Source organism: Mustelus asterias, chromosome 8 (genome assembly GCF_964213995.1).
Source record: "Mustelus asterias chromosome 8, sMusAst1.hap1.1, whole genome shotgun sequence".
Lineage (NCBI taxonomy): Eukaryota > Metazoa > Chordata > Chondrichthyes > Carcharhiniformes > Triakidae > Mustelus > Mustelus asterias.
Window position 1 is genome coordinate 118943607 of NC_135808.1, and position 20192 is coordinate 118963798.

At 47.1% G+C, this 20192-nt stretch overlaps 1 protein-coding gene across 1 annotated transcript in view; it reads left to right on the plus strand.

The window, feature by feature from the left end:
• The first annotated feature begins 7695 nt into the window (after positions 1–7695).
• alg14 (ALG14 UDP-N-acetylglucosaminyltransferase subunit) overlaps positions 7696–20192 on the plus strand; it is a 97436-nt gene continuing 84939 nt past the window's right edge. Inside the window, exons 1-2 of the mRNA XM_078218822.1 lie at positions 7696–7864; positions 14563–14714. Of these exons, the coding sequence (XP_078074948.1) occupies positions 7720–7864; positions 14563–14714 (297 nt within the window). The 5' untranslated portion in view covers positions 7696–7719. The remainder of the gene's footprint in view (positions 7865–14562; positions 14715–20192) is intronic.

The following is a 20192-nucleotide window of genomic DNA, read 5'->3' on the forward strand; positions in this document are numbered from 1 at the left end:
TAAATTCTCCCTCGGTGTACCTGAACGGGCGCCGGAGTGTGGCAACGAGGGAATTTTCACTAACTTCATTGCAGTGTTAATGTAAGCCTACTTGTGACACTAATAAATAAACTTAAACTAAACTAAACTTTCTATGGACTAAATAGTTCCTCTGTCTCCAGTGTGTCAAAATAGTATTGCCATAATGAAGGAAAAATACTTACTGCAGTTCTGAAATAACTTGGAAGAAATGTTGAGACCAAGCAGATATCAGAAACTGTACCACACATTGAACTAAAGTGCCTGAATGTAAGTGGGAAAAGCACAGATTTCCCAGAATCCTGAAATCCTACATGGAGATTGTGGCTGGAATTTTACCGGCACGTCCATCCTCCCGAGGCCCGTAAGATCACGCCCGAGGCCAAGGGAGAATGCTGTTCTGCGAATCTCAGGTACCCCGATTTCAGGGCGGGCGTGCTGGTAAAATCAGGGCCTCTAAGTCTAAAACATATTCAGTTTTCTTTTTATGTCTGTCATCTGATTTCTGTATTTACTGATTTATTCCATAATTGAGTTTGGTTATTGCATTCTGCAATAATAACACTGCTTTCCTTCGAACAGTTGAAACTGTCTTACGAAATTAAAAAATGAATTTGTCAATACTTGCAGATTGCTATAAAGATGAAAGACTCGCATTGATGCTGCAGCATTTCATATCTCTCAGAAACAAACTGACATTCGCTGTTGGATCTGAAATCAGATTCCTGAGGCTCACTTGTGGGGGTACGCAGATTGCGTTTGTCACTCAGTACATTTGCCAGATGAAGCCGTGCTGTGGATTAAACAATTTGTAAGACATTGCTGTTGCCATTATTTCAACATCCATTTTTCACCTTTGTTCAAATAACACGAAGGAATTTGAAACAAAAGCAGAAAATCTCAGCAGGTTTGACAGCATCTGTGACGAGAGAACAGAGCCAACGTTTTGAGTCTGGATAATCCTTCATCACAAAGGAGTTCCATTGATACTTTCACATACTAACATTTTGCAGCACCATACATCCCATATGAGTCTAAAAATGATTCCCTTTAATGATATAAAGTCATGTGATTTTTAGACTATGATAATAGTTGAAATTATGTGAAGGCTGATTGACTTTCCACTTCTTGCACTTCTTTAGTTTTTCTTTTCAACCACTTAATTTTAGTGGTAGATTCGCGAATACTTTCTCTGCTTTGTTTTCGCATATATATATGTGTGTGTTTGTTCCTTTTTGCCTGTTCAGCAGGTATTAAATTCATTGGCTTTATATGTTATTGCTGCTCGCTCCTCATCTAATATTTCCACCTCAGCTCCCATTCCACAATTTTCCGTTGTTTGGGAGTTGGCTACATACCTGAGGGACTGCTTATTTTAATGAGCTGCTGGCATCTTAATGTTCATTCAGTATAAAGGCCGACATTGCTCCTTCAACTAACCATCAAACACAGGTTAACTGTTTAAGTTTTAAGGTTTATTTATTAGTGTCACAAGTAGGCTTACATTAACACTGCAATGAAGTTACTGTGAAAATCCCCTAGTCACCACACTCCGGCGGCTGTTCGGGTACACTGAGGGAGAATTTAGCATGGCCAATGCTAAATCTGTGACGAGAGAATAGAGCCAACGTTTCAAGTCACGAAGGAGTTTCATTGATACTTTCACATACTAACATTTTGCAGCAGCATACATCCCACATGAGTCTAAAAATGAGGGACACGCTATAGCTTGGGGCAGCTGTAGCAGAGACGCAATGGGGAAGGTCGCTGTCTAAGACGTATCGGCCACAGTGAACTGAGGGGAAGTGGATTATATAGAACCCCCTCGAACCAGATGACTCACATTAAATGTATATGGTGAATATTACATGTATCACAATTGTATGGAACCACTTCAGAGTGCAACTCTGTCTTAGACAGTGACCTTCCCCATTACGCCTCTGCAACAGCTGCCCCAAACTATAGTGTGTCCCTCAGCACATAGTCCTGAGCTTTGGAATGTGTCAGTCTGCAACATTCGGTCAGGGACAGCCCTTTGCACTGGAAGACAAACAAGTTTTGGGCGGACCAAAGAGCATTTTTCACTGAGTTGATGATCCTCCAGCAGCAGCTGATGTTTGTCTCGGTGTGCGTCCCTGGGAGCAGCCTGTAGAGCACAGAGTCCTGCGTCACGGAGCTGCTTGGGATGAACCTCATCAGGGACCACCTCATCTCCCTCCAGACCTTCTTTGCAAAGGCACATTCCACAAGGAGGTGGACAACAGACTCTTCCCCACCACAGTCACCTTGAGGGCAATGTGCAGATGGGGGTGAGACTACAGGCGTGTTGGAAGGATCTGATGGGGAGGGCATTTCCCACCACCAGCCAAGCTAGGTCTTGGTGCTTGTTTGAAAGTTCTTGACAGATATGTGGTTTGCACTGAGGCAATGCATGATTGAGATATTTTAAAAAGGGGTTTAAGTTGGAGGAGAAAGATCACAATCCAAACTTGATGTTGCAACGTGCCCAACCAGAAGATGAGATGCTGCTCCTTCAGCTAGTGTTGGGTTTCACTGGAGCATTGCAGCAGGCCAAGGATGGGCATGAGAGCAAGGCGCTGAGTTAAAATGGCAAGCAACAGGAAGGTCAGGGTCATGCCTATGGACTGAGTAAAGGTGGACTGAGCAAAGGTGTTCTGCAAAGCAGTCACCCAGTCTGCATTTATTCTCCCCAGTATAGAGGAGACTGCATAGGGAGCAGCAAATACAATAAACCAAATTGAAGGAGGTGCAAGTGAAACGCTGCTTATCCTGAAAGGAATATTTGAAGCCTTGCACAATGAGGGAGGGAGGAGGTAAAGAGGCAGATGTTGGACCTTCTGCGATTGTAAGGGAAAGTGCTGTGGGAAGGGGATGAGAAGTTTGGAGGGATGGACCAGGGTGTCTTGGAGAGAGCGCTCCCTGTGGAATGCTGATAGAGGGGGTGAGGGGAAGATGCGTTTCGTGGTGGCATTGTGCTGGGGCTGGTGGAAATGGAGGAGGACGGAAGGCAAGAAGAATCCGAGCTGTGATTCTACCATCCCACTGCAGTAATTTTTTAGCGCTGCGGGCCGGACGAATCCCGCGTTGGTTAATTCGCAGGGTTTGCGCGTGCGTTCACGCCCCACCTGTGTCTCCCATCGTTGGATTTCCAGCTGCATCTGCTCCGTGCTGGAAATCAGCGGGGAGATCCGGAAATAATTTAAATATTCAGTTCCATGTCATTTAAATGAGATTCGCAGGCCTGGGACTGGAGTCTCTGGGCCCGCGAGCCTCTCCCACCCTGCCAGAGCGATACACTCCAGGGATTACAGTAACTCCCCACTTTCGGGGAACTAGCGGCCCGACCCCTCCTGGAGTGAGGGGTGGGTAATCGGGGCTCCCCCTGGGGTCGGGTGGCAGGGGGTGGTGCCCCCTGGGCATGGGCACCCACAGTACCAGCATAGGCACCCACAGTACCAGCCTGGGACCCCGGTACTGCCGAAGGAGCAAAGTGCCAATGCCCAGGGGGTACTTTGCCCATTGGGTGGGGTGGGGGTGTCTCACTGCCACTCTGCAGTTGCGATCGGTGGGAGAAGGAGGGAGGCCAATGATTGCGGGGGGGGGGGGGGGGAGGGGCCAGCTTGCTGGGATGGGTCGGCGCTGCCAGGGGTGGGGGGGATCAGGACTGTGTGGGGGGTAGTTCTGGAGATTGCGGCGGGCCGGGGGAGAGGGGTGGCGGTTGGGGCTGGTCCCGGGAATGGTCAGGGGCCAGCGATCAGGCTGGGGGGGGGGGGGCAGAGGGCTGGCGATGCAGGGGTCGCGGGAGCGATCGTGCTAGCCAACAATCGGTGAGGCTGTCAGTGCAGGGCTACTGACAGATCAGCACATGCACAGAGCACTGGTTTCGGCCTCTCCAGCAGGGGTAGGCCCCGCCCCCTGAAATGTAATGATATTCGCGCTGGTGACCTCTGCAGGTGAGTGAGGAGCTGTGTTCACAGACAGTCTATATACAGACACAACTCAATTTACAAGATAATGGTTGGAATGCGAGTCTTTACAGGTAATTGGTCTTTACGGGACCTTGGTGAGACCACATTTGGAATATTGTATGCAGTTCTGATCACCTCACTATTAGAAGGATGTGAAAGCATTGGAAAGAGTGCAAAGGAGATTTACCAGGATGCTGCCTGGTTTGGAGGGTAGGTCTAATAAGGAAAGGTTGAGGGAGCTAGAGCTTTTCTGTTTAGAGCGGAGGAGGTTGAGAGGCGACTTAATAGAGGTTTATAAGATGATGAGGGGGATAGATAGAGTGGACGTTCAGAGACTATTTCCTCGGGTGAATGTAGCTGTTACTAGGGGGCATAACTATAAGGTCCATGGTGGGAGATATAGGAGGGATGTCTGAGGTAGGTTCTTTACTCAGAGAGTGGTTGGGGTGTGGAATGGACTGCCTGCTGTGGTAGTGGAGTCAGACACTTTAGGAACTTTCAAGCGGTTATTGGATAGGCACATGGAGCACACCAGAATGATAGGGAGTGGGATAGCTTGATCTTGGTTTCGGACAAAGCTCGGCACAACATCGAGGGCCGAAGGGCCTGCACTGTGCTGTACTGTTTTATGTTCTATGTAATGAAGTCTTAAATATTTATATTTAAACATTTATTATTTATTTCTTTGTTCTTTCCGGAAGGATAGGGCGTTTTAGTTAAGTCGGGCAGCATGGTCGGCGCAGACTTGGAGGGCCGAGGGGCCTGTTCGTATGCTGTAATTTTCTTTGTTCTTTGTCCTTTAAAGGTACAGATAATGTGAGTGGAGAGAGAGCCACGCACAGGTTAAAGAGGTGTGTATTGTCCTGTTTGTGAACACAACTCCTCACTCACCTGAAGGAGGAGTGAGACTTTGAAAGCTTGTGCTACCAAATAAATCTGTTGGACTTTCACTTGGTGTTGTGAGACTTCTTACTGTGCACACCCCAATCCAACGCCTGCATCTCCACATCATGGCCTCTGCAGCGCACAGAGTGTGGGAGATTCTTGTCTGAACTCTCATTGAAAAGAAAACAGCGTTCATTACTCCAGTTTTCACTCAAATTTGATACTTAGAATTTTTTTGGGAGAATTCCACCCCCTATTATAACAGGTGAATAGAGCAGGAAAGTGTCAACTAAGGACATTATGTGAGCTCAAAGCAGAAAGCTAACAGAGACAAGTCAGGGCATGTGGTGATTGATCACTTTACTGATTCTATATAAAAGAAGAGTTCTTGGAATACACAATAAATGCTCCAACCCGGGAACAACTATTGCAGAAAGAAAACCTTTGGACTCTGAGCTCAAAGAAGAAGAACATATCCGTATCGAGTGACTGAAGCCTGGCCAGCTCCCTCACCTGTGCAGGTAATAGCCTAGATCTCAGTAGTGAATCTGAGTCGCCTCTATACTATATTCCCAGAAATCACGATTAAGCTAGCTCTTCTGAAAAAAGTAGAGTTCCACTAAATTTCAGTGTCTTTATTTTGTCTGCCTAAGCCGATCGAGCAGGGTCTTGGTCAACACTATCATGGTTCTGGGAAGGAGGAGAAGGAGTGAGGGCCGAGGTGTGGGAAATGGGTTGAGCCCAGTTGACAACCACAGTTGGGCGGGGGAACCTCAATTAAGAAAAAAAAGCAGACATGGTGAAGAGCTGTAGTCAGGGTAGCCGTGGGAGTTGGGGGGGTTTGTAATGAATATTGATCGTCAGGCTATCACCGGAAATGGAAACACAGAGGCCGAGGAACACCAGCCATATAAATACTAAGTCACTCACCATCCTGACTTGAAACTATATCACTGTTCCTTCAGTGTCACTGAGTCAAAATCCTGGAAATCCCTCCCTAACAGCACAATGGGTGTACCTACACCACATGGACTGTAGCGGGTGAAGAAGACAGCTCACCACCACCTTCTCAAGGGCAAATGGAGATGGGCAATGAATGCTGGCCTAGGCAGTGACACCCACATCTTGTGAAAGAATACAAAAAGATTGTGTTTGTGACCACCTGAGAAACAGCAACCTTGCCCACCAGCTTTTACTCTGGGTTGCTTTGCAGTTGTAGATGAATTCTTGAGTTGCCAGCTTTACTGAGTTTTATAGGTTAACAATGTGTACTCATAATGATGCACAGAGGCTGTAAGAAGGGGTACTGTTGTATTATAGTGTGGAAGAGGCCATTCAGCCCATCTTATCTGCACCAACTGTCCAGATGAGCCTTTCGTTGGCGGCACGGTGGCACAGTGGTTAGCACTGTTGCCTCACAGCACCAGGGACCCAGGTTCGATTCCCGGTTTGGGTCACTGTCTGTGTGCAGTATGCACGTTCTCCCCGTGTCAGCGTGGGTTTCCTCCCACAGTCTGAAAGACGTGCTGGTTTGATCCAAACAGGCGCTGAGTGTGGCGACTAGGGGAATTTTACAGTAACTTCATTGCAGTGTTAATGTTAGCCTACTTGTAACACTAATAAATAAACTTTAACTTTACTGGTGCCATTCTCCTGCAGACTATTACATTTCAGATATACAGCGAATGCCCTCTTGAGTGCCTCAATTGAATCTGACTCCACCACATTCTCAGGGAATGCATTCCAGACCCAAACTACTTGCTGTGTGATTTTCTTTATCATATCACTTTTCCTTCTTATGCCAATCATTTTAAATGTGTGTCCTCTCATTTGCAATCCATTTACGATGAGGAACAGGTTCTCCCGATCTACTCTGTCCAGCCCCTTCATTATTTTGAACATCTTTATCTAATTTCCTCTAAACCTTATCTCCAAGGACAACAGTGCCAACCCATGTTCATTATTAAGTTATAGAAACATAGAAACCCTACAGTGCAGAAGGAGGCCATTCGGCCCATCGAGTCTGCACCGACCACAATCCCACCCAGGCCCTACCCCCACATATTTTACCCGCTAATCCCTCTAACCTACACATCCCAGGACTCTAAGGGGCAATTTTTAACCTGGCCAATCAACCTATCCCGCACATCTTTGGACTGTGGGAGGAAACCGGAGCACCCGGAGGAAACCCACGCAGACACGAGGAGAATGTGCAAACTCCACACAGACAGTGACCCAAGCCGGGAATCGAACTCAGGACCCTGGAGCTGTGAAGCAGCAGTGCTAACCACTGTGCTACCGTGCCGCCTGGTATGATGTGGAGATGCCGGCGTTGGACTGGTAGCAAAAGCCACTAGCTTTTGGAACAGGCTGTTCCTTCCAAAAGCTAGTGGCTTTTGCTACCAAATAAACCTGTTGGACTTTAACCTGGTGTTGTTAGACTTCTTACATTATTAAATTGGCAGCCTTTGCTAAATAATCTTCTTATGCAAGGTATACTCTTCACTGGATTAAGAAAACGATTTCTCCCCCTGACTGAGATCATCAGCTGCTCTCTGCCTAACGCGATTTCGAATTGTGTCAGACCATCACAGAGAGCCCCGCCGATACCCCGTAGTGTGAAGTGCGGCTGCGCGGGGTTTGATTGACAGCTGCTCCCGGTCTCAGAGTTGGTGCTGCCGAGTGCGGCTGCGCGGGGTTTGATTGACAGCGGATCCGGGCCTCTGCTGCGGAGTGCGGCTGCGCGGGGTTTGATTGACAGCTGATCCGGGCCTCTGCTGCGGAGTGCGGCTGCGCGGGGTTTGATTGACAGCTGCTTCCAGGCTGAATGGATTGGTGCTGCGGAGCTGGAGCTGTGCTCTTCGCTTTCGGCTGCATTTTCATCGCGACAATTTTGCTGGTTTGCAGGAGAAATGAAGCTGGCCAAGCGGGTGGGCAGGACACGGTCAGCGTCCTGGTGGTGCTGGGTTCTGGTAAGTTGATGTGAGCGAGAAGGCAGCCAGGATGAGAGCTGCTGCTGTCTCCCCATCTTTGTAAAGGAAAGGGAACCCGGAAGTGATTGCAGTTTCTGCAAATATAAGCATTGAAGTCAGTGTTTGGGAACACAGAAAAAGGCAATTGCACACTGATCCATGCTGCAAAATAAAACAATTAGACTTGCATGTTCCTGACCAAATATAATGCTTGCAATGAATGTCTGAACTGTTTGCAGAATAACATTGTATAAACATCAATTTAAAGTTTATTTATTCGTGTCACAAGTAAGCTAACATTAACAATGGAATGAAGTTACTGTGAAAATCCCCCAGTCACCACATTCTGGCGCCTATTCGGGTACACTGAGGGAGAATTTAGCATGGCCAATGCACCTAACCAACACGTCTTCTGGACTGTGGAAGGAAACCAGAGCACCCAGAGGAAACCCAAGCAGACCGGGGAGAACGTGCAGACTCCGCACAGACAGTGACCCAAGTGGGAATTGAACCCAGGTCTCTGGTGCTGTGAGACAGCAGTGCTAACCACTGTGCCACCCCTCGTCACTGGGGGCAATGAGGGATGATGACATTTCTGCACACAGATATTGGGAGCTGACAATCAGAAAGCAGTGATGTGGAGATGCCGCCGTTTGACTGGGGTAAGCACAGTAAGAAGTCCTGCAACACCAGGTTAAAGTCCAACAGGTTTATTTGGTAGCACAAGCTTTCGGAGTTTTGATCCTTCTTCAGGCGAGTGAAAGAGTTGTGTTCACAAACAGGGCATGAATAGACACAGACTCAATTTACAAGATAATGGTTGGAATGCGAGTCTTAAAGGTACAGACAATGTGAATGGAGAGAGGGTTAAGCACAGGTTAAAGAGATGTGTATTGTCTCCAGCCAGGACAGTTAGTGAGATTTTGCAAGCCCAGGCAAGTCGTGGGGGTTACAGATAGTGTGACATGAACCCAAGATCCCGGTTGAGGCCATCCTCGTGTGTGCGGAACTTGGCTATCAGTTTCTGCGTGCCATTCAGAAAGCGATACAGCAGTCTTTCATTTTTAAACATTAACAGCGTGTAGAAAGCACATTTCATTTCTAACATAAGTTGTGATATCTATAGCTATGCTTAATTGCAAGGAAATGATTAACTCTCATCCCCTCCGCACTCCTGTTTCTCTTAAGAGACATCTAGGGGTGATAAATAAATGTTGTCGTTCAGTGCGTGCTCCTATTCTGAAATGGTGTTTTGGAAGCTCTCTCACTTGAGTGCACCAGTGTTATCAAAACTTGTTTCTGACCAGCTCAGGAGGTTGAATTGAGGGAGCCAGTTCACTGAGGTGAGGTGGAGTGAACTGACCCGGGTTCGATTCCCGGCTTGAGTCAATGTCTGTGCAGAGTCTGTCGTGTCTGCGTGGGATTCCTCTGGTTGCTCCAGTTTCCTCCAATAGTCCGAAAGATGTGTTGGTTAGGTGCATTGGCCATGCTAAATTCTCCCTCGGTGTACCCGAACAGGCGCTGGAGTGTGTTAACTAGGGGATTTTCACAGTAACTTCATTGCAGTGTTCGTGTAAGCCTACTTATGACATCAATAAATAAACTTAAACTCATACGTAGGAATGAGGAGCAGAAGTAGGCAATTCAGCCCTTTGAGCCTGCTCCACCTTCAATCAGATCATGGCTGGTCTCTTCCTGGTCTCAAATCCACCTCCCTTCCTGGTCTCAAATCCACCTCCCCACCTGTTCCCCATATCCCTTTAACTCGTTTGTTTTAATCAGAAATATATCTATCTCCTTCTTGAAACCATTTAATGATTCAGATTCCACCGCGCTCTGGGGCAGCGAGTTCCACAAATTCACCAGCCTCTGCGAGAAGTAAACCGGGGGGGGAACTCAGGAAAATTGCAATCACCAGGGAAGCGGTGAATTCTCTGGATCTGTTGTTCTTGGTAAGAGTTTTAACAACACCAGGTTAAAGTCCAACAGGTTTATTTGGTAGCAAATACCATAAGCTTTCGGAGCGCTGTTCCTTCGTCAGATGGAGTGGAAATGTGCTCTCAAACAGTGCACAAAGACACTGTTCACCCCAGTCCAACGCCGGCATCTCCACATCTGTTGTTCTTGGACAGACCGTGCCCTGCTTGTTCACCCCCCCAAGCTTCTTTGCTACTCTGTATGGGCTACTAACTGGGCTTGTAGCGGTTGGCCCCAGATCGTTAAGAGCACCAACACCTAGTCTCCGAGCTGAAAGGTTCGGGCCCCGGTGTGCTTGTCTGTCTGATTTTTCATTGCTGTTTGGGGGATTTTTTTTTAGCCCTGTCACAGGCTGGTGAGTTGCCCACGGAAAACGGCTGTGTAGTTTAAGGTGGAGACTTCCTCCTGCTGTTCTAAAAGTCTCTCCTTGACAACTTTCAGAGGAGCTTTCCCTTGGTGTCTGTAAAACCGAGTAAAACTGGTGGACTCATTGGCTGAGTCTCTGATAGGCAACAGGAGGAAACCTAGTCCTTTATCCCAGTCCTGGGGTACTAATGGTAATATACTCTGATTGTTGGTTTTAGGGTCTAAGGATACCATTCTAGGGCCCCTTTGCCACGGTGGGGATTACACTGAAGACTTCAGCTGGGTCACGCCCAGGTCACAAATGACTTCCAAAACACTTGAGACATGAAATTAGAGCCCTAATTGGACTGGATCTCAGTGGCCATTCTATACCAGGAAAGAATTGTGGGGTTTTTAAATTTTCTCTTTTGAATTCATTCGTGGGACATGGGCATCGCTGTCTGGGCCAGCATTTATTGCCCACCTCTAGTTGCCCTTGAACTGAGTGGCTTGCTAGGCCATTTCAGAGGGCAGTTGAGGGCCAACCACATTACTGTGGCACTTCAGTCACCAGACCAGCTAAAGGCGGCAGATTTCCTTCCCTAAATGGGTTTTTCTGACAATCGACAATGGTTTCATGGTCATTAGTAGATTCTTAATTTTTCATTATTTTTAAATGCAAATTCAAAAAAAAGTAGAATTTCTACAGTGCAGAAGGAGGCCATTTGGTCCATCGAGCCTGCACCGACAACAATCCCACCCAGACCCTATCCCCGTGACCTCACGTATTTACCCTGCTAACCCCCCGACACTAAGGGGCAATTTAGCAGAGCCAATCAACCTAACCCGCACATCTTTGGACTATGGGAAGAAACCAGAGTACCCGGAGGAAACCCACGCAGACACAGGGAGAACATGCAAACTCCACACAGACAGTCGCTTGAGGGCGAAATTGAACCCAGGTCCCTGGTGCTGTGAGGCAGCAATGCTAACCACTGTGCTGCCATCTGCCGTGGTAGGATTCAGACCTGCATCCCCAGAACATTAACTGACTTTCTGGATTAATAATTTAGCGATAATACCACTAGGCCATCGCCTCCCCTGGTAATCTTCTCACTATTTGGCAGATATGGTTCTTGGGGAAATGGCCTTTGAGAAGCAGGTAGCAATATCCATGATGATAAGGGTATACTGGTAGACCTCTTTTGGCAGGGGCCCCACACAGTCCACTAGCATCTTCCTGAACGGGTTGGAAAACTGCTATTTGGAGATGAGGTTCTATCAATTAGGGTCATCCATTCGGAGCAGCTGACCAGACTCGGTTCAGTTGCTGAGCTATCGCACAACCTCAGTGGCTCAATTTTAAATGAAAAGGAATGAGCTTTTTACTGCTGCGAACCTCGTGTGAGATGTTTGCTGCCGAGATTAGATAATTGAAGGATGCTGGGACTTATTGTGGCTTTCCACGAAATAAATATTGTGGAAAGCACACCTTTCTCATAGCCAGGATGGGAATCAAGGGTTATGGGGATAAAGTGGAGTTAAGGATGATCATATTCACCATGATCTCATTGAATGATGGAGTAGACTCAATGGGCCGAATGGCCTATTTCTTCATTGTCACATGGTCATATTAATCATCTATTCTGTGTATGTCTTCAAATGTAAACGACATCTGTCATTCTCATTGACCCTATTCCCAGATTTTAAGGTTTTTTAAAGTTTATTAGTGTCACAAGTAGGCTTACATTAACACTGCAATGAAGTTACTGTGAAAATCCCCTCTTAAGATGTTTTGTCTAGTTTCTAATCTAGGTTCTGCCCCTTGACATCATTTGAGACATAGGCCGGACCTCTACCACCTCACCCGGCACGGGCGAGGGTCCGACAACAGAAATCTCCGTTGACCTCGGGCGGGAATTTCCGGTCTCGCCCGAGCGAGGTTGTAAAATCCCACTTAAGGCGTCATCTTTGAAATGTATGCTGACAAAACCCAGCTCTATCTCCCCACCCCTCTGGACCCCTCCACTGTCTCTGGTCTCTCGTGCTGCCTGTTTGACAACCGGCACTGAGCGGGAATTCTCTCCAGTTAAACATTGGGAAGTTCAAAGCCGTTGTCTTTGGTCCCCCAATACAAATAGTTCCCTAGCTATCAACTCCATACTCCTCCCTGAGAACCCTCTGTACCTAAACTACACGGTTAGCGAGCTCTACTTCCTGTCTGATCTTGAGCTAAGCTTCCACCTCACACCAGTCCATCTCCTCCATGGCTTCACTCTAATCAATCTCTGCAACCTCCTCACCCCAACATTCCTCTGTGATCTCTGTACTTGTCTGATTCTGGCCTTGTGCACATTCCCCCATTTGAATCACTACCAGTTTCAGCCATACCATTCGCTGTCTGGACCTTTAACTTTAAAACTTTCTCCCTAAGCCTCACTACCTCAGAATGTAAATAAATACTTACGTTTATTTAGGACCTTTCATGAGCGCAGGATGTCCCCAAGCCCATCGGTAGCCAATGAAATACAGTTAGTGTCCAAATATACTGCAGCCAGCTTGCACAGAGCAAGCCTCCACAACAACAATGTGTTCATGAAAGAAATGACATGTGAACAGATTTACAAACTAAGAGCAGGAGTAGGCCATTCGGCCCCTCGAGCCTGCTCCACCATTCAACAAGATCCCAGCTGACCTGTGACCTCAACTCCACATTCCTGCCGACCCCCAATAACCTTCTCCCCCCCCCCCCCCCCCTTGTTAATGAAGAATCTATCCACCCTCTGCCTTGAAAATATTCAAAGACCCTGCTTCCACTGCCGTTTGAGAAAGAGCGCTCCAGAGACTCACCACCCCCTGAGAGAAACAATGCCTCATCTCTGTCTTAAATGAGTGACTAATTTTTAAACAGTGACTCCCCGAGTTCTAGATTCTCCCACAAGGGGAAACATCCTTTCCACATCCATCTTGTCAGGACCTTCTATGTTTCAATCAAGTCGCTTCTTACTCATCTGAACTCCGGGGACATGAGCCTAACCTTTCCTCATAAGACAACCTGCCCTATCCAGGTATTAGTCCAGTAAACCTTCTTTGAACTGCTTCCAATGCATTTACATCCTTACATAAGGTGACCACATAGGGGGTGGCACAGTGGTTAGCACTGCTGCCTCACAGCACCAGGGGCCCGGGTTCAATTCCTGGCTTGGGTCACTGTCTGTGCAGAGTCTGCACGTTCTCCCCGTGTCTGCGTGGGTTTCCTCCAGGTGCTCTGGTTTCCTCCCACAGTCCGAAAGACGTGCTGGTTAGGTGTATTGGCCATGCTAAATTCTCCCTCGGTGTACCCAAACAGGCGCCAGAGTGTGGCGACTAGGGGATTTTCATTGTAACTTCATTGCAATGTTAATGTAAGCCTACTTGTGACAATAATAAATAAACTAAAAAAAATTACTGTCCACAAGATCTTGTCAATGCCTTGTATAACTGAAGTATAACCTCCATACTTCTGTATTTAATTCTCCTCACAATAAACAATAATATTAGCCTTTCCTGAGTATTTGCTGTACCTGCATGCCAACACGCAGGAGAACACCCAGACGGTACCCTTGGGTTGTCCATGTTTCCCTTACTGATTAAAAATCTCAGCCTTGAGTGTACTTAATGATAACAGGACCATCCCTCCACTTATTTGTAGCTCCTTTCTTGTGATGCTGATTGAGGGATAAATCTTTGCTACGATATGGGGAATAACTCCCCTGCACTTTGAAATCGTGCCATAGGATCTTTTGTGTCCCCCGACAGGGCCGAAAAGGCCTTGTTTTAGTGTCTCATCTGCAAGACGGCACCTCTGACAGTGGAGCATGCCCTCAGTACTGCACTAGAGTGACAAACCAATATGCAGAGTGGACTGAGTAAGCCCAAAACCCTTGTTTGCTCTGAAAACCAATTCAAATTGAATCCATCTCTTGGTCCCCACAAGAGAGACAAACAAGATCCAAGCTGACAAGACAAGGCATTGCACCCCATCTTGGGCTTGATCTGACGCTTGATCTTGGCCAAAAGGCCATGCCTGGATTAGGAATCGAACCCACTACCGCCTGACCCAAAGGCAAGACTGCTACCAACTGAGCCACAAGCTCCTGATGTTCTCCCTCCTCCTTTAAGGTGACCCTAAAACACATCTCTGGATCACCTTGGGTCAGATTTTGGATGATTGGACTGCTTGTGAATTGTTTTTGGGTGTTTTCATGACAAAGATGCTGTATAAATGTAAGTTTTTGTAGTGTAAGTTCTTGTGGCAAAACTAATCGATTATGACGTGTTTGGCCTGGTATAGTGTTTCATGCCTGAATCTCTGTCTCTCTCTCTCTCTCTCTCAGGGGGGCACACAACAGAAATTCTGAGGCTAGTGGGCAGCCTCTCTGCTTCATATGCTCCCAGGCATTATGTCATTGCTAACACGGACAAGATGAGCGCAGAGAGAGTCCGCATCCTGGAGACTGCGAGGACCAAAGGGAATACTGAACCTCAGGTAAGTGTTAACGTGGGCTGGGCACTACAGATGCTGTGTCTTAATTCACATTCTTTTGTGGTATTGTCGGCTGACAGGACAATCACCACTTAGTCCCAATGATGCCTGAGCCAGATGCGCCAGTATAAAATGTCTATATTTTGTAGGGGTGTAAATATGAACTTGTCCAGCAGAGGTCCCTAGTTGGCATCAGGAGCAGGAATTGGAAAGTTTTATCTTTAACCCTACCAGTAAATTAGCAAAGACGGCAAAACAATACTAGATTCTTACTCCTACTTAGGATGCGCAGCAAGCTTTGCTGGATATATGACGACGTGTGGACATCGGAGGCAAGTAGGCCTGACCATGAGGGACTCCATGGTCACAGAGCTTGCAGAGATTCATCAGCCAGGTTGATCCCAGGCAGGAAAGTCATAGAGTCATACAACACGGCCCATCGAGTCTGCAACGACAATAACTACCACTAAAGTCGCACGAATTCCATTTTCCAGCACTTGTCCCATATAATGGTAGATCTCTTAATGTTAATTGATAGGGATACCAATGCCCAGTCGGGGAGGTGGTGGTATTGTGAGCTGGAATAGTATTCGAGAGATCCAGACTAATGCTCTGGGAGCCAGGGTTCAAACCCCACCGCAGCAGGTGGTGGAATTTGAAACGATGGCCATGAAATCATTGTCGTTTTTTAAAAAAAAACCCCAGCTGATTCACAAATGTCCTTTTTAGGGAAGGAGATCTAACATCAAAGAACAACAAAGAAAATTACAGCACAGGAACAGGCCCTTCCACCCTCAGCCTGCACCGACCATGCTGCCCGACTGAACTAAAACCCCTACCCAAAGAACAAAATCAGATCATCCTTACCTGATCTGCCTTACCTTTGACTCTAGACCCACAGCAATGTGGCTGACACTTAAATGTCCTCTGGAATGGCCTAGAAAGCCACTCGGTTGTATCCAACCACTATAAAGGACAGCACAAATAATGAGACCGGATGGACCACCCGGCATAGATCTAGTCACCGGAAACGACAATGGCAAACCCAGCCCTGCTGACCCTGCACAGTCCACCTTACTAACACCTCAGGGCTAGTGCCAAATTTGGGAGAGCTAGTCAAGCAACAGCCATAGAACCATAGAAAATTACAGCTCAGAAACAGGCCTTTTGGCCCTTCTATTCTGTGCCGAACCATTTTTTGCCCAGTCCCACTGACCTGCACTTGGACCATATCCCTCCACACCCCTCTCATCCATGAACCCGTCCAAGTTTTTCTTAAATGTTAAAAGTGACCCCGCATTTACCACTTTATCCGGCAGCTCATTCCACACTCCCACCACTCTCTGCGTGAAGAAGCCCCCCCTAATATTCCCTTTAAACTTTTCTCCTTTCACCCTTAACCCATGCCCTCTGGTTTTTTTCTCCCCTAGCCTCAGCGGAAAAAGCCTGCTTGCATTCACTCTATCTATACCCATCAAAATCTTATACACCTCTATCAAATCTCCCCTCAATCTTCTACGCTCCAGGGAATAAAGTCCCAACCTATTCAATCTCTCTCTGTAACTCAGCTTCTCAAGTCCCGGCAACATCCTTGTGAACCTTCTCTGCACTCTTTCAACCTTATTTATATCCTTCCTGTAACTAGGTGACCAAAACTGTACACAATACTCTAAATTCGGCCTCACCAATGCCTTATATAACCTTACCATAACACTCCAACCTTTATACTTGATACTCCGATTTATAAAGGCCAATGTACCAAAGGCACTCTTTACGACCCTATCCACCTGTGACGTCACTTTTAGGGAATTCTGTACCTGTATTCCCAGATCCCTCTGTTCAACTGCACTCTTCAGAGTCCTACCATTTACCCTGTACGTTCTACTTTGGTTTGTCCTTCCAAAGTGCAATATCTCACACTTGTCTGCGTTCAATTCCATTTGCCATTTTTCAGCCCATTTTTCTAGTTGGTCCAAATCCCTCTGCAAGCTTTGAAAACCTTCCTCACTGTCCACTACACCTCCAATCTTTGTATCATCAGCCTGACACAGTCATACTCACAGGATCATACCTTACAGATAATGTCCCAGACACCACCATCACTATTTCAGGGTGCGTCCTGTCTAACAAGCAGGATAGACCCAGCAGAGGTGGCAGCACAGTGGTATACAGTTGGGAGGGAGTTGCCTTGGGAGTCCTGAACATGGACTCTGGACCCCATGAAGTCTCATGGCTTCAAGTCAATCATAGAATCCCTACAGTGCAGAAGGAGGCCATTTGGCCCATCAAATCTGCACCGACAACAATCCCACCCAGGCCCTATCCCCATAACCCCATGTATTTACCCATCGTAGGCAAGGAAGCTTATTGATTACCATGTACTGCCACTACCACCGTGCTAATGGGATAGATTTTGAACAAGTCTAGCAACTTAAGATTGGGCATCCACGAGGCACTGAGGGCCATCAGCAGCAGCAGGACTGTACTCAACTATAACCTCATGACCCAGCATAATCCCCACTGTACCATTACCATCAAGCCAGGGGATCAAGCCTGGTTCAGTGAACCAGGGCATGCCAGGAGCAGCACCATGCATACCTAAAAAGGAGGTGTCAACCTGATGAAGCTACAACACAGGATTACTTGCATGCCAAACAGCAAGTGATAGACAAAGCGAAGCCATACCACAACAAATGGATCAGATCTAAGCTCTACAGTCCTGCCACATCCAGTCGTGAATGGTAGTGGATATTTAAACTCGCCGAAGGAGGAGGCTCAACAAACGTCCCCATCCTCAATGATGGAGGAGCCCAGCACATCAGTGCAAAAGATTTGCTGCAATCTTCAGCCAGAAATGCCGAGTGGGTCATCCATCTCGGCCTCCTCCGCAGATCCCCAACATCACAGATCAGCCAATTCCATTCACTCTATGATACCCCGCTGGCAATATTCTAACAATAGTACTGAAGACTTGTGTCCCAGAACCTGCCACGTGTTTAGACAAGCTATTCCAGTACAGCTACAGCACTGACATCTACCGAGCAATGTGGAAAATTGCCCAGGTATGTCCTGTACACACAAGAAACAGGACAAATCCAACCTGTCCAATTACCGCCCCATCGGTCTACTCTCGATCATTAGCAAAGTGATGGAAGGGGTCATCAACAGTGCTGTCACGTGGCACTTAGTCAGCAATGACCTGCTCACTGACGCTCAGTTGGGTTTCTGCCGGGGTCACTCAGCTCCTCACCTCTTTACAGACTTGGTTCAAACATGAACAAAAGAGCTGAATGCCAGATTGAGGTGGGAGTGACAGCCCTTGACAACAAGGCAGCATTTGACCGAGTCTGGAATCAAGGAGCCCTAGCAACACTGGAAACAATGGAAATAGGGGGACAGGGGGAGCTCTTTACTGGTTGGACTCATACCTGGAACAAAGGAAGATGGTTATGGTGGTTGGAGGTCAATCATCTCAGCTCCAGGGCATCACTGCAGGAGTTCCTCAGGGTAGTATCTTAGGCCCAACCATCTTCTGTTGCTTCATCAATGACCTTCCCTCCACCATAAGGTCAGAAGTGGGGATGTTTACTGATGATTGCACAATGTTCAGCACCATTCGCGACGACTCAGACCCAAATGCAGCAAGACAATATCTGGGTTTGGGTTGACAAGTGGCAAGTAACATTTGTGCCACACAAGTGCCAGGCAATGACCATCTTCAACAAGAGAGAATCTAACCATTGCCCCTTGACATTCAGTGACATTACCATCACTGAATTCCCCATTATCCACGTCTTGGGGATTACAATTGATCAGAAACGGAATTGGATTAACCATGTGAATACTGTGGCTACCAGAGCAGGTCAAAGGCTGGGAATTCTGCAGCAAGTAACTGACCTCCTGTCTCCCCAAAGCCTGTTCACCATTTACAAGGCACAAGTCAGGAGTGTAATGCAAAAATCGCCACTTGTCTGGATGAGTGCAGCTCCAACAACATTCGAAAAGCTTGACACCATCCAAGACAAAGCAGCCCCGCTTGATTGGCACTCCATTCACTCCCTCCAGCCCCGTGATGAACAGTGGTAGCCATGTTTACTATCTACAAGAAGCACTGCTGGAATTCACCAAGACTCCTTCAACAGCACCTTCCAAACCCACGACCACTACCATCTAGAAGGACATGGGCAGCAGATGTCCGGAAACACCATCACTTGGACATTCCCCTCCAATTTGGAAACGAGGATATAGTTGAAGTTTAAAGTTACTGAATTGGGATTTCGGAGCCTGTAGCCAAAGCATAGATTTGACCTGTTTATTTTTCTGCAGGTGCTGACTGGTTTGCTGTGTGTTGCCTGGGCGACACTGTGGCACAATGGTTAGCACTTTTAAGGGGTGTCTTGACAATGACACGATTAGAGTAAGAATACAGGGATATGGTCCCCAGCATGGTTGTTGCCAGCTTGGACGGCCGAAGAGCCAAGTTCCTGAGCTGTAATTTCCTTTGTTCTTTGTTCACTGCTGCCTCACAGCGCCAGGGACCCAGGGGTTCGATTCCCGGCTTGGGTCTCTGTCTGTGCGGAGTCTGCACGTTCTCCCCGTGTCTGCATGGGTTTCCTTCGGGTGCTCCGGTTTCCTCCCGCAGTCCGAAAGACGTGCTGGTTAGGTGCATTGGCTACGCTAAATTCTCCCTCAGGTGCCGGAGTGTGGGCAACTAGGGGATTTTCATAATAACTTCATTGCAGTGTTAATGTAAGCCTACTTGTGACACTAATAAATAAATTTACTTAATATTTTGTATAATATGCTGTTGCTTTTCTAGTACGAAGAACTTGTGGACCACGGTTAAACGTTGCAATTTTCCAGTCTCAGGTTGCTATGCATTTCTGATTGAACTCCTCCAGGACAGCTGAGTGAAAAGAGGGGGAAAAGTTTGAGTTTCTACCACTAGATGTCAGCAGAGTTGACAGTGGTGTCATTGTAATGTTTAATGATGTGGAGATGCCGGCGTTGGACTGGGGTAAACACAGTAAGAAGTTTAACAACACCAGGTTAAAGTCCAACAGGTTTATTTGGTAGCAAAAGCCACACAAACTTTCGGAGCTCCAAGCCCCTTCTTCAGGTGAGTGAGGTGAGCCCATTCACCTGAAGAAGGGGCTTGGAGCTCCGAAAGTTTGTGTGGCTTTTGCTACCAAATAAACCTGTTGGACTTTAACCTGGTGTTGTTAAACTTCTTACTGTGTAATGTTTAAGGCAGGTGGGACTGTCAATGTTTTTAACCTATTACATTCTGCCTGTGACTCGCCTCATTGATTTTCTTTGAGTGCAGTCAGCCTCTGGTTCACAAGATAAGAGACGCATGGGGCCTGTCCGTAACCTAGCAAGCTTTGCCAACAAAAAGTATATATTTCCAAGATATATTTCCAAGTCAGGATGGTGAGTGACTTTGGCGGAGAACCTCCAGGTGGCGGTGTTCCCAAGTAT